At 46.4% G+C, this 12,670-nt stretch overlaps 1 protein-coding gene across 3 annotated transcripts in view; it reads left to right on the forward strand.

Moving 5' to 3' along the window:
• Myo5c (myosin VC) overlaps positions 1 to 12,670 on the forward strand; it is an 82,465-nt gene that overhangs the window by 46,305 nt on the left and 23,490 nt on the right. For all 3 annotated transcript variants that reach the window (XM_085689393.2, XM_048423914.3, XM_085689392.2), the window contains exons 20-25: positions 3,279 to 3,444; positions 3,698 to 3,844; positions 4,803 to 4,967; positions 6,093 to 6,186; positions 7,773 to 7,836; positions 10,301 to 10,481. In XM_085689393.2, coding sequence (XP_085545519.2) covers positions 3,279 to 3,444; positions 3,698 to 3,844; positions 4,803 to 4,967; positions 6,093 to 6,186; positions 7,773 to 7,836; positions 10,301 to 10,481 — 817 coding nt within the window. The remainder of the gene's footprint in view (positions 1 to 3,278; positions 3,445 to 3,697; positions 3,845 to 4,802; positions 4,968 to 6,092; positions 6,187 to 7,772; positions 7,837 to 10,300; positions 10,482 to 12,670) is intronic.

Consider the following 12,670-nt stretch of genomic DNA (forward strand, 5'->3'; position numbering starts at 1 on the left):
CTTTATTCATTAACCATTAAAAGCAACACACAGACAGAAGTGTAGTGAGGAGCTGCAGGCAGGCCTGCTTTTCGTCCCGCCCGGCTCCCGCACGGCTAGCTTAGCCCCGGAAATAACAACACACAAACTGTATTCATTTAAACACTGCCTGGCCCATTATCTCTAGAGAGTTAGTTACTGGCTAACTCTCACATCTTGATTAACCCATTTCTAATAATCTGTGTAGCACCACGAGGTGGTGGCTTACCGGAAAAGATTCAGCATGTCTGACCTGGTGGCTGGCTCCATGGCATCTGCCTCATTGCCCTCTTCCCAGCATTCTGTTCTGTCTACTCTGCCTGTCTAAGCTGCTGTCCTATCAAAGGCCAAGGCAGTCTCTTTATTAACCAATGAAAGTAACACATAAAAAGACACACCTACATCATTTCCCCTTTTTCTGTTTAAACAAAAATGAAAGGCTTTCACTTTAACATAGTAAAATTACATATAACAAAACAGTAATCAAGCAAGAATTATAGTTACAATATTTATATCTATTTTATTTTTGATCATAACTAAGGAAAACTATAACTAACCATTCTTCAACTCCATCAAAGACTCCAGAAAGATATAGTATTACCTAAGTAAACAAGAAATAAGCAACTTTCAAAACTCTAGAAATGACAGAGACATCTCGCTACCTGTACAGTTACCCAAAGTTCCTCTGTACCGTTGGGGCATCCACCTTCAGCCTACAGGCCCATAGGATCCAGCAGACATTTCCACGAAGCAGGATATTTCAAAGGCAGTTCAGTCACTATCTGCTGTGTCCTGCAGAATGCCTTGCAGACTCTTTCATGAATCAGGAACCCCGAAAGATCATCTCACCTTTAGGCAAGTTCAGCAGTCCTCCCTCTGCATGTTCTCTGTGTCCAGTTTATACAACAGTCCAGGTAAGAGCAGTTTCTTGCCCAAAATGGCTAACCAACTCCATAAGGAGCCTCTTCGATGCCCATCTTCCTCTTGAAGTAGATTGGTGCTGCCAGGAGCAGACATGTCTCATTGTCATGAAAAGTCCTAAGTTATTAAAACATTGAAAATGCATATTCTGTAATCTTTGAAAACTATGAAGAATGCCTATCTAACTAAAATATATCTCTATACCTAGAAAATCTAACTAACATGACTACAAGCTTGATTATTATTAATGATTATCCATTAACAACCTATATTTCCTAATTATACATTACATTTTTAAGTGAACTACACAATCATAATACCTTAATCAAGATCAGAAATACATATACATATAATAAAATTGACCTTAAAATCCATACCAATGCAAATTATTCATATCTATATCATATCCCCCTTTAAATGTAAAAGAACATTTATAAGCAATATTTGGGAATATGGATGTAGTTATTTCTCTCCAAACTTCTTCCTGCTGAATAGGGGCGCTGTTAATCAGGTCTTTCATGGTATAAACTGTGTGCTAGATTCATCTCAGTCGGCAGTTGAGCAAAGTAATTTCTTGAGGGTGTTCATAGCAACCTTTCAGGAGGACAGGGTCTATCATACCATATTGGGATAGAAGCAATCCACAGGGTCTCATCCTCTGTGAAAACAAAAGAAGAACTTTTCCAAAGCATCATAACCTTAGATCCAAATTTTGAAGTCAAGGTATTTTCAAAATATCCATCTTGGATTAGTTCAGCAGCATTTATAAACAAATATCTTTTAGCAGCTGTTGCTCCTTGCTCAGCATTCAAAAAATTCAAAGAGAGCACAATAACATACAGTATCAAGATTCTCTGTGTATTTTCCATCTTTATGCAACTTTATTTTAACCTCTATTTCTTTTATTTTTATTTTTACTTTTTGAGACAGGTTCTCTGTACATCTTTGTCCTGGAATAACTCTGTAGACCAGGCTGTTCTTGAACTCACAGAGATCCTTCTGTCTCTGCCTCCCCAGTGCTGGCATTAAAGTTGTATACTACTAACACCTTGAACTCACAGAGATCTGTCTGTCTCTGTCTCCCAGGCATTGGGATTGAAGGCGTGTCCTACCACACCTTGAAGTCACAGAGGTCAATCTACCTCTGCCCCTTAGTATTGGGATTAAAGGTGTGTACCACCACACCCAACTGCTCCCTTTTTTTCTTTTTTACTTTTAAGAACTTTAACCTTTAGCCTGCATATATTTTTAACACATTGTAAACCATTTAGAGGTTTTCTTCGTCTTTGAATCTCTCTTTACTGTATATCTCTCTTTTTCTGACCACATGAGTCTTTAAGGAGAGGATTAAAGCCGTGGCTTTGACGGCTAGAACCAGCCCATTCCTTAGCTTTCCAGCCTCATGGCAGAGGTATTGGCTGTAGCCATTTTTATTGCGACAACTTTGTGGCGTTTCAAGGTTCATGTCAGCAAGCAAGCTGCAGCATTCTGCTCACAGACCACACTCAGTCGGACTGCCTGCCTGAAAGAGTCAGTTTGCCCTGGCAGGACAGCCCAGAAAGCCGGCATTTTAAAACAGCACAGCTTTTTTCCTGCTACGACTGAAAACTGAAAAGCATCCATTCAGCTTTTCATCAACACCATTTAAGTATTTCATGGCAGGATCTCTTAAAGAGCTGCAGGGTTTTGCAGCTAAAGCTGAGTCAGGAAGCCTCTCTTAGATGAGAGCGCTTGCTTGCCTCGAGCCAGCAGAATAGACCCGAGAAATTGTTGCTACCAAGAAAACATGCTTTACTCTATTCTTTCCCAAGCTTTCTCAGGCTTTGTGTGGATTCAGTTATCCACGTCTGGGCGCCAGATGATGCAGCAGGGCGATCGGTAGTGAAAAGTCCCCAGACTATCTTAATACAAAATATACAGCTTTAATAAACAGAAGGAAGACTTACACCAGCTTACACCAGAATCAAAACGATCTGTCCAGATGCAGGAGCCAGGCGAGAGAGAGCTAGCGGGGAGCGCTCGCCAGGTTTATAGGTAAACTTTAGCCTAAGGGCGACACGCCCCACAAACAGAATGTGATTGGCTGAACTCCACTATCACAGAAGGACCTCCACACCATGCCTGTGGATTAACTGGCTGGAGGAGATCCCATGTGGCTCCTCCATGACTGAGTGACCCACACTGAGGTCAGGGTAGGCACAGACAGGCCTGAAGTTGCATCAGAATAAACCACTTAATGGTAGAGACTCCCCTCACTGAAAGGTGCTGCCCACACTCGTGGTTCACAGTGAAGGGTGAAGCTCTGGCCACCCACTCACACTGCCATCTCTTCACCAAAGGAAGGCCATCACTGCCACTGCTTTGAAGGAGGCCTGGGCAGCCATCATCCTCCAGAAGCATTGCCGAGGGTACCTGGTCCGCAACCTGTACCAGCTGATCCGCGTGGCCACCATCACCATCCAGGCCTACACCCGCGGCTTCCTGGCCAGGAGGCAGTACCGGAAGGTATGGAGTAGCCTCAGGCTGCTGTTCCTGACCGTGCCTTCCTCAGTGCAGGGGTTCCAGTGAGAGAGGCACTGCCCTGAGGGTTTGCCTGAGGGGCTGCTTCAGAAGTCTGGGATGAAGGGCTCAGTGGGTCAGTGATGGGAGACTCCTGCCCTGCACTGTGGATGTTCTGGGCTGACTCTCCGGGTAATGATGGACCTGGAGAGAGAGAAACAGGAGGTCTGGCTGACATCTCACAGGGTTCCTTCTCCAGTTGCTGCAGGAGCACAAGGCTGTGATCCTTCAGAAGTACGCGCGGGCATGGCTGGCCCGGCGTAGATTCCAGAACATCCGCAGGTTTGTGCTCAACATTCAACTGACTTACAGGGTCCAGCGTTTGCAGAAGAAGCTGGAGGATCAGGTAGGCATGCACGTGTGTGTGTGCACATGTGTGTATGTGTATATGTCCATATGTGTAAATGTACATGTGTGTGCATGTTTGATTACTCTCTGCCTTATTCTTTTTGAAACAAGGGCCATCAAACCCAGAGCTTGCCCACATGGCTAGTGGTACTTACTAGCCAGTTTTCTTTAGGAATCCCATTTCTGCCTTCCAAGACTAGAGTTACAAGCAGGTCCCCATGATCACCTGACATTATTTTTTTTAAATTTTTTTAATATTTATTTATTATGTATACAATATTCTGTCTGTGTGTATGTCTACAGGCCAGAAGATGACAGCAGACCTCATTACAGATGACTGTGAGCCACCATGTGGTTGCCGGGAATTGAACTCAGGACCTTTGGAAAAGCAGGCAATGCTCTTAACCACTGAGCCATCTCTCCAGCCCCACCTGACATTATTTTTATGGATTCTGGGAACCCAAACCCTAGCACTTTAACTTTGGAGGGAAGCATTTTAATCTTGGAGCCACCTCCGCAGTCCTCTACTGCCCACCAGTCTATTCTGACCCATGGATTTCACTGTCTGTGTTGCCCACCCCATGGTCTCCAGAGATACCCAAATTCCCTCTTTAGAAGTCCTTTTTTTCCCCCAAATCCCCAAATAGTCTTAGCTCAGGTCCATGGATAAAAGTAACACAATTTTTATTTTATTTTTATTTTTTATTGATTTTTGAGGTAAACACAATTTAGCTTCTGGTATTAAAATTGTTGTGGAGTCCCAGAAGCAGATGGACCGCCCGTGACAAGCGTCAGCAGCTCAGAAAGACTCCACCTCACTCAGTTCTGTGGGGAGAGGCTAATAAATGTCACTTGTGGTAAATGTGACTGTGGTAGATGCCACGGTGCTGCGTGAGGCATGAATGCAGCGGCTGCTTTGCTCTGAACAAACCTCTGACGCCTGAGTCTTTCTTCAGAGCAGAGAGAACCATGGACTGGTGGAGAAACTGACCAGCCTGGCTGCTCTGCGGGCTGGTGACCTGGAAAAGATTCAGAAGCTGGAAGCAGAGCTGGAAAGAGCAGCCACCCACAGACACAGCTATGAAGAGAAGGGCAGGAGATACCGGGACACAGTGGAGGAGGTCAGAAGGGTACCACGTGGAAAGTCCACACTCCTTTCTCTGCAGAGGAGGCAAATGTTGCTCGTGCCGCAATAAAGCAGGACTTCACAGCCCTGACAGAGGGAGCCCAGGGACCTGGATTCTGGGGGGAATCGTGTGCTTAGGGAAGGGACCAGCTGCTCTCCCTGTCCTCCTTCACAAGTGGACACAAGGCCCAAGGGACACTGCTGACTGCTTCCTTCTTCCCTCGGTCGCTGTCCACCTGCATGGGCCCTGGAGGCACCTGTCTCTGACCTGTGCTGCAGAACCTGGGAAAGAGTTTATCTCTGTGCTCGAGTGAGAAATTCCAACATCCTAGATTCATATCTTGACTTTGCTGCTGGCTAATGTGCAGCTTGGCCAAGTCCCTGGCCCTCTGAACTTTAGCTTCCTTAATGTATTTAAAATAGAAATGACAAAGATGGGCTAGAAAAAGATTTAAGGGTAAAGTTTTTCGGGGAAATAATTTAGTCAGTACCCACACAGGCATGAGCAGGTGAATCTAGCATATTCTGAGTCTCTTCCATTACCTCCCATTCTCCTGTGCCTACCAAAGGCTTGAAGCCCCCACATTGGTAGCCATGAGCACCCAGGGGCTTCCCCTTGCCTTGCCTGTGACCTAGTACTCGGGGTGCCCACAATGCTGCTGCTGCCCTTTCCGGCTCTGCCTGTCATGGCCATCACCATCACTGGGTCTGCACTTCCAGCCCCACAGGCCTCTCTCATCAAAAGAAGCTGAAGTAACGGGTTCTGCCCTGCTTCCCTCCCTTCTACATCACAGCAGTGTGAAAACGGGAAGCCAGTGTGCCTTGTGACCTAAGCAGCTATTACCACAATTAACTAAAAAGCTGCCCTGGGTACCCAGAGCTCAGGAGAAGCCTGAGACAGTCCTTGGACTTGGGATTTTCTCCCAGGTGTCCGCCGTCAGTCATGGCTAGGGAGGTGTATGGGACCCGTGTCTGATTTGAAGTCCCCTTGGGCCCCTGAGTCTGTCGCTGGTGCGGTTGTTACTCTGGCCTCAGCTGAGCAAGAGCAAGTGATTGAAGAGCACAGGGCTCATCACAAGAGCCTTCGCCAACGTCTCCTCATGCCCCTTCCTTTCACTAGAGGTTGTCGAAGCTGCAGAAGCACAATGCAGAACTGGAGTTGCAGAAAGAGCAAGCAGAGCTGACGCTGCAGGAGAAGACCGAGGAGCTGAAAGGTAGCCAGCCTTGGGCGTCACTCAGCAGTGTGGGTGTAGCCGGGCCTCCGCTCTGTACTTGGCCCATCACACATCAAGGGGATAAGTGCATTTAAAAGGTGCTCGCCTCACCTGTCTGCGCCTCAAAGTCAGCAGCCCTAAGGTTTGCCCAAGACAAGAATGTGAGTGTGTGGTGTGTATTGTATGTGTGTGGGTACTGTGTTGTTTGTGTGTGTATGTGTGTGTGTGTGTGAATAGATAGATAGATAGATAGATAGATAGATAGAGATAGATATAGATAGATAGATATAGTATATGAGAATTTGTGTATGAGTGTGAGCATGTAAGAGTATGAATGGGTGAGAGTATAACAGTGTGCAGAAGAGAGTGAGTGCAATAGTATGTGTGCACGTTTGTGAGAGAGTGCATGTGCAAGAGTTTTGTTGAAGTTAGCTCGAGTCAGGAAATAACCAGGCTAGCTAAAAGATAAAACAATAATATTTTTACTTATTATAAGGGGAAAACTCACGAAACAGGAGCGAAAGTCCAAGCTCAGCTGTGCTGCTACTACTGTGAGGGAACCACACACAGAGAGGGCACCTGGGCCGCACACACCCTTTTCCTCTGGGTCCCAGAAAGCCACACCCTAACTTGGTCCCACCTCTTAAAGACAATTGGTGGGCAAGGATTCCCCATCAGAGTTTATGGGTAATCCTGCGTGTGTAAGTGTGTGGAGTATGTATGCATTTAGAGTGCACAGTTCTGTATGAGTGTGAGGAAGTGTGAGAATATGAACACGTGTAAATGTATAAGAGTATGTAATAGTGTATGAATGTAAGTGTGGGACACATGTGTGGTAAGAGTGTGAGTGTGTGCAAATATGAGTCTGTAGTTTGGGGGTGTTAAGAGTGTGAGTGTTTAAGAATATCCATGAATGTATGAGTGTATTAGAGTGTGAGTGGATGTGTGTGTAAGAGTGTGTGTATGAAAGAGTATTCATGAGTGTGTGTATGGAGATGCATGGATGAGCATGTATTTGAGAGTGTCTGTGAATATATGAGTGTATATAAGTGTAAGAACCTTGTGAGTGGCCTAAGGGACCTTGCACACATTCTGTCCAGCGTGTGGACTAAAGGGCACCAGGCCTAGGGTGTGAGGCAGCTGGGGTTCCAGCAAGAAGGCTCACCCTGACGGTGGCCCGGGCCTTGGAGCCCACTGAGTCAGTGAGGAGCAGAGAGGTGGAGCCTGAGCAGGGAGGGGCTCACCCCCCCACACACCCCTTACACCCCCCCACACACCCCTGCACACTTCTTATCACACTGCTTCAGAGGTTTTCTAACTTCTTGCTGTGAAGGTGGCCACAGGAAAACTGAAGTTCTAAGAAGTGTAGCAGGAAAATTGCCTGTTCGGTACCAGCATCACGTTTGGATGGATACGTTTAATAGAGCTGCTGTTTCCCAGCCCTCTCACCGATGTATCTAGTTATGAAGGGTGCACGTGTCTCCTTGAGTCCCAGCTGAATGAACCCTCCGCGGTGATTGGGAAGTGGGAGATAATTCAGACGTTGTCTTGGCGGATTTGTTTCCAAGAGTGTTCTCTGTCCACAGAACAAATGGACAAGCTCACCAGGCAGCTGTTTGATGACGTGCAAAGAGAGGAACAGCAGAGACTGTAAGAGACCCTGGCCTCAAAGCCAGCACCCACTCGCTCAGCTAACCTCCCTTTCCCTGTCTTTCTCCTTTTCTCTCCCGCCCTCCTCTCCCCTTCCTCCCTCCCTCTTACCCACCTTCCCTCCTTTCCTCCCTTCCTTCTTTTCTGGCATAGTCTCTTGTATGTATCACTAGCTGGCCTTGAACCTCCTCCACCAGCCAAGGATGTCTTTGAACCTCTGATCCTCCTGCCTCTCCCTCCCCAGTGCTGGGTTTTCAGCTGTGCACCACCACTGCTGGGTTCTGCACTGCTGGGAATGGAACCTAGGGCCGTGTGCTTGCCAGGCAAGCCCTCCACCGGCAGCTACATCCCCATCTGCTCTGTTTTCTGTTTTGCTTCTCAGCTTGTAGCTAGCATAATCCAGATCCAGGTAGGCAGGGTGTGGATTTTTTTTTTTTTTGAACAAGTGGGGATTTCAGTCTCGAGGGCCTCAAATGATGCCCATGGTCTAGGGTTGTTCATACTCTTCCTGCTGATGGACCCTCACTGGTCCCCCACGACCTTGGGTTGGATCAGCCCTCTTCCCATCTCAATTATAAACCATCTGCTAACTCCCAGAGATTCCAGTCTGGACTCCCCTTCTCTGATGGAGTCAGTGGATCTAAGTGGGGGGGCATGATGGAATGATGGGGAGATGTGGAATATTCTTGTCATGTTTCTTGGGAGACAAAGTCTCAGGGCAGCCTGGATGATGAAGTTCCACTTTGCTGTGCAGTTGGCAGAAAACCGTGGCCTCGGTAAGGAGGTGGGTAAGGAGACCCCCAAAGGCTGAGGAGCCAGCTGCACAGCTGAGCGCCCTGCTGTCTGCCTGGGCGAGGCTGTGCTGGTCTGTCAAGTGAGCAACACTCTTAGCCCTCCTTGCAGATCCATTTGGTCCCTGGTCATCTACCTGTGCATGCTTGGCCCTGTCACAATCCTCAGAGGCACAAACCATGACAGACCCAGCAGGTTGGGGCTGCAGGTCTGAGGTTCGTTGTACCTCAGGCTCCAGGGTTTTCTTTTTTGTTTGTTTTCTGATCTCTCGAGAATACCGTAGTGAATTGGGTTTGTTCTTTGGCAGGGGGAGGTGTTACAAAGTTTAAAGATTTATTAATATCTACAAAAGGAGATAAAACAAAAATCTTTGTGAAGCCAGACTTTGAGGAAGCCACAAAGATTTCCTCAGAGTCTTTTCCTTGGTGCTAACACAGCAAATCAGTCAAGAGAGTAGGTTGACATCCCAGCAGTGGGAGGCTCCGGGTGGGAGGCTCTGAGTGCGAGGTTTCGCAGCATCCCAGCAGTGTAAGAGTTACAGGAAGTTAACAGAGCTCTGGGGGCTGCCTTAGTTCTGACTGGACCCTGTGGACTAGACAAAGTTGGTCTAGGTCACATGACTCCTTTCTGTTGTTTTCTTAGTTCATCGTCACCTGTTGAATTCAGTGACCCTTTTACAAGGAATTGGGTTTCCACACACTTTGGGGCACCTGGCTTTGCTGAAATATATTCTAAAATTCTTAAAATGGGCTGGACAGATGGATCAATAGTTAAGAGTGCTTACTGAACAACCAGAGTTCGAAGCCCAACACTCATATTGGCTGGGTGTCTCAAGACACCTACATTCCCAATTGTGAGGGGCATGATACCCTCTTCTGGACTCCATGTGCAAAGGTGCAAACATCAGGGTACACACGTGTGCATGCAATCACAGACATGCAGACACCTGCTTACACGCACGCTCGCGCACACACACAAAATAAGTAAAATAAATCATTTTCAATTTTCCCAGAAGCTGAGACCCCTGAATACAGAAATGGCCTGTATTATGGCCTCTGCTTTTGTTTCTTACCTGAGAAGCTTGTGGCCAGAATGGTTTTCCACTGACACAGACTTCACCAAGAGAGCACCCCTCCTCCCATAGTCCCAAATCCTAAATAATTTCACAGGTGGAAACCTTTCCTTAGCACACTGGTGGTGCAGTTTCGGATTTTAGCATTTCTTGTTCAGTTTTGGGAATTTGGGCTGCTCAGCCATATTTGTTGAGAACTAAATAAGACCCCTGGAGGGTCCTGGGAACTTGAAAGGACTAGAACTTGGCAGAATATCCCAGGTCTTTGCTGAGGGACAGCGTGGAACCCAGCTATGACTTTGAGATCACAACGCCCCAGCACCCAGTGTGACTTGAAGTCCAGCCTCTCTGTCCTGTGTTCCCTGTGATCCTGAGAGAGTTTTTCACACCAGGATGTCTAAAGCATTGGTTTCAGACCATAAGAACAGGATACATGCTAACAGGACCATGGGCTACTGCAAGGGCGGCATAGGTCCTGACGAGCCTGTCTCCTCCTTCGGCGTGGAGGTGTCTCCTCGCTATATTTTCAGCATATTGTATATTTTGTTCAAAGACTATAAAAATAAATCTAAGTTTATGTTTTCTTCTTTTGCTGTCTAGACTTCTTGAAAAAAGTTTTGAACTGAAAACGCAAGCCTATGAGAAACAGATAGCATCTCTGAGAGAAGAGATTAAAACCCTCAAGGATGAGAGGACGCAGCTCCAGCATCAGCTGGAGGAGGGCCGGGTCACCTCCGACAGTCTGAAAGGGGAGGTGGCTCGCCTGACCAAGCAAGCAAAGGTAGGGCGTGCTGGCTTTTAGGTCCTCTGGTGATGCCCTTGATCTGCAGAGATAGCAGAAAGGTCTCAGATTTGGGGTTCAGTTTGGGGACAGCTCAGGTGGGCTGTCCTTTTTGGTAAGATATTTATTAATACCATTGTCATCATGGTAGGGATTTTGAAGAGAGCTCAGATGAAGCATTGTGTATATGAGGGGGCCTTCATATGGATTCAGGCAGAACGAGGAGGTTCCTTGCTATGTGTTTGACGAGTAGCCAGTACTATATGCTGGTAGTCAGGTTATCCTGGATTCCTGGGTGGCAGGGGCAGCGGCAAGGATCCAGTCCTTTAGCTAAGTAAGGTGTGCCCACCATACAGGAGTTTCCCTTTCTCCCCCACCTCCCCCGCCCCCCCCCCCAGCCTCCGCTTGCTTGGGAACATCCTTTGGGGAAGTGAGAATCAGAGTCACAGTGGGGTGCTTGCCTTCTCAGAGCAGCTGAGAAAGGGCGGATGCAGGTTGAGTGTGGCCCTAGCAGCTGCTAGCCCAGCCAGAGCATCTCTGTGTCCCCAAGATATCAAACAGCAGGCATAGCCATACACAGCACCCCAGGGTTCTGTTCCCCTGAGTCCAAGTCCCAGACACAGCACTGTCTGAAACTGTATTTCATGTTTCTCACAGCTTCTAACACTGTCAGGTTATAATTATACAGTTATTTAAACAGTTTAACTAAAAGAATATTTCCAATTTAAATTATAAATTCTGGAAAACCCTTATCACTTATCATGTTATCAACTTATGAAAACCTGTACTGAAGTGAAATTGTTATACTCTCCCACTTTATCAGAAAATTCACGAGTGATGGTCCACGCCTGGAGAGGCCGCCCAGTCAGTAGAATTCAGGTGTGGTGCGCACTCCTGTAATCCCAGCACTGGGGAGATGGAGGCAGGAGAGCCAGGAGGAAGCTCAGGCTCTCCTCAGCTGCACAGGGAGCTAGAGGACAGACTAGACAATGAGGCCCTGTCTCCAGAAATCCATTCCAGAGCAGTGAATACAGTTAATGATGAAGTATTACACATTTTAAATTGTTAAGAGAATAAATTTCAACATTCTCAACTGCAAAAATGGCAGATTTTTGAGAGAGTTATGTTTGTTATCTTGACTTGATTTTCCACATTGTATTCATAAATCATAACCTTACTTTGTCACCCACAAATAAATATGATTATACTTTGTCAATCTATAATAAAAGTTTAAAAATGAAATTTACAAGTAGAGCAGGGAAAATCACATAGAAGAATATTTTCATTGCTTAAGCAAGTGTTAAAATACCAGAGCTGGGTTGGAGAGATGGCTCAGAGGGTAAGGGCACTGGCTGCTCTTCCAGAGGTCCTGAGTTCAGTTCCCAGCAGCCACCTAGTGGCTCACAACCATCTATAATGAGATATGGTGCCCTTTTCTGGTGTGCAGGCAGAACACTGTATATATAACAAATAAGTCTTTAAAAAGTTTTGAAAAGAATAAATAAAATACCAGTGTTATCTATATTTTATAGAATATGTAAATATTCATAGAAATTTAATAAAAAGTTTTTGAGAAAAATAAAATTCAAAAAGAACAATAAATGAGGTGTGAGCTGTGCATGGACAATGAGTCCTTACTAGAAATCGTAATCATATGCATCCCTATAGGCTTGAGGATTTGTTTATTTTGAAACGAGTTCTCAATATGTCACGCTGGCTGTCCGTGAACTCAGGATGCTGCTTCCTCAGCCTCCCAGGTGCTAGTGGTAACATCCATCTGATCTTTCAGTGCATGCATTGTTTTAGAATGCAGACCTCTGGCGGATGCAGAGTGCAGGAAGAGCATCCTTGCTTTCCAGGGAGTAGACCTAGAGCCATGCCTGACTGCAGCCTGCTCTCAAATGCAAAGCATTTCATTGTGAAGTCAGAAAGCTGTCAAGCTTCTACTAAACATGTAAAACACATGTTAGAAAGCTCTGCAGATGTTCTGTGTGGCTGTGGTACAGCCGTGTGTGCTCTATAAGAACTTCCCCCATCAGAACTGTTGGTCTGCGTTGCCTCTTGGTTTCCCAGGAAAACTGCCCGCCTTTTCCTATAAGTACTCTGGGATAACCAGTGGTCTACTGGCTCCCTTGTCAACTGGCCTCCTGTTGTTTCGATGTGGGAGACTTGGGGGAGACTGGATCACG

This window comes from Myodes glareolus, chromosome 4 (genome assembly GCF_982192425.1).
Source record: "Myodes glareolus chromosome 4, mMyoGla1.1, whole genome shotgun sequence".
Classification (NCBI taxonomy): domain Eukaryota; kingdom Metazoa; phylum Chordata; class Mammalia; order Rodentia; family Cricetidae; genus Myodes; species Myodes glareolus.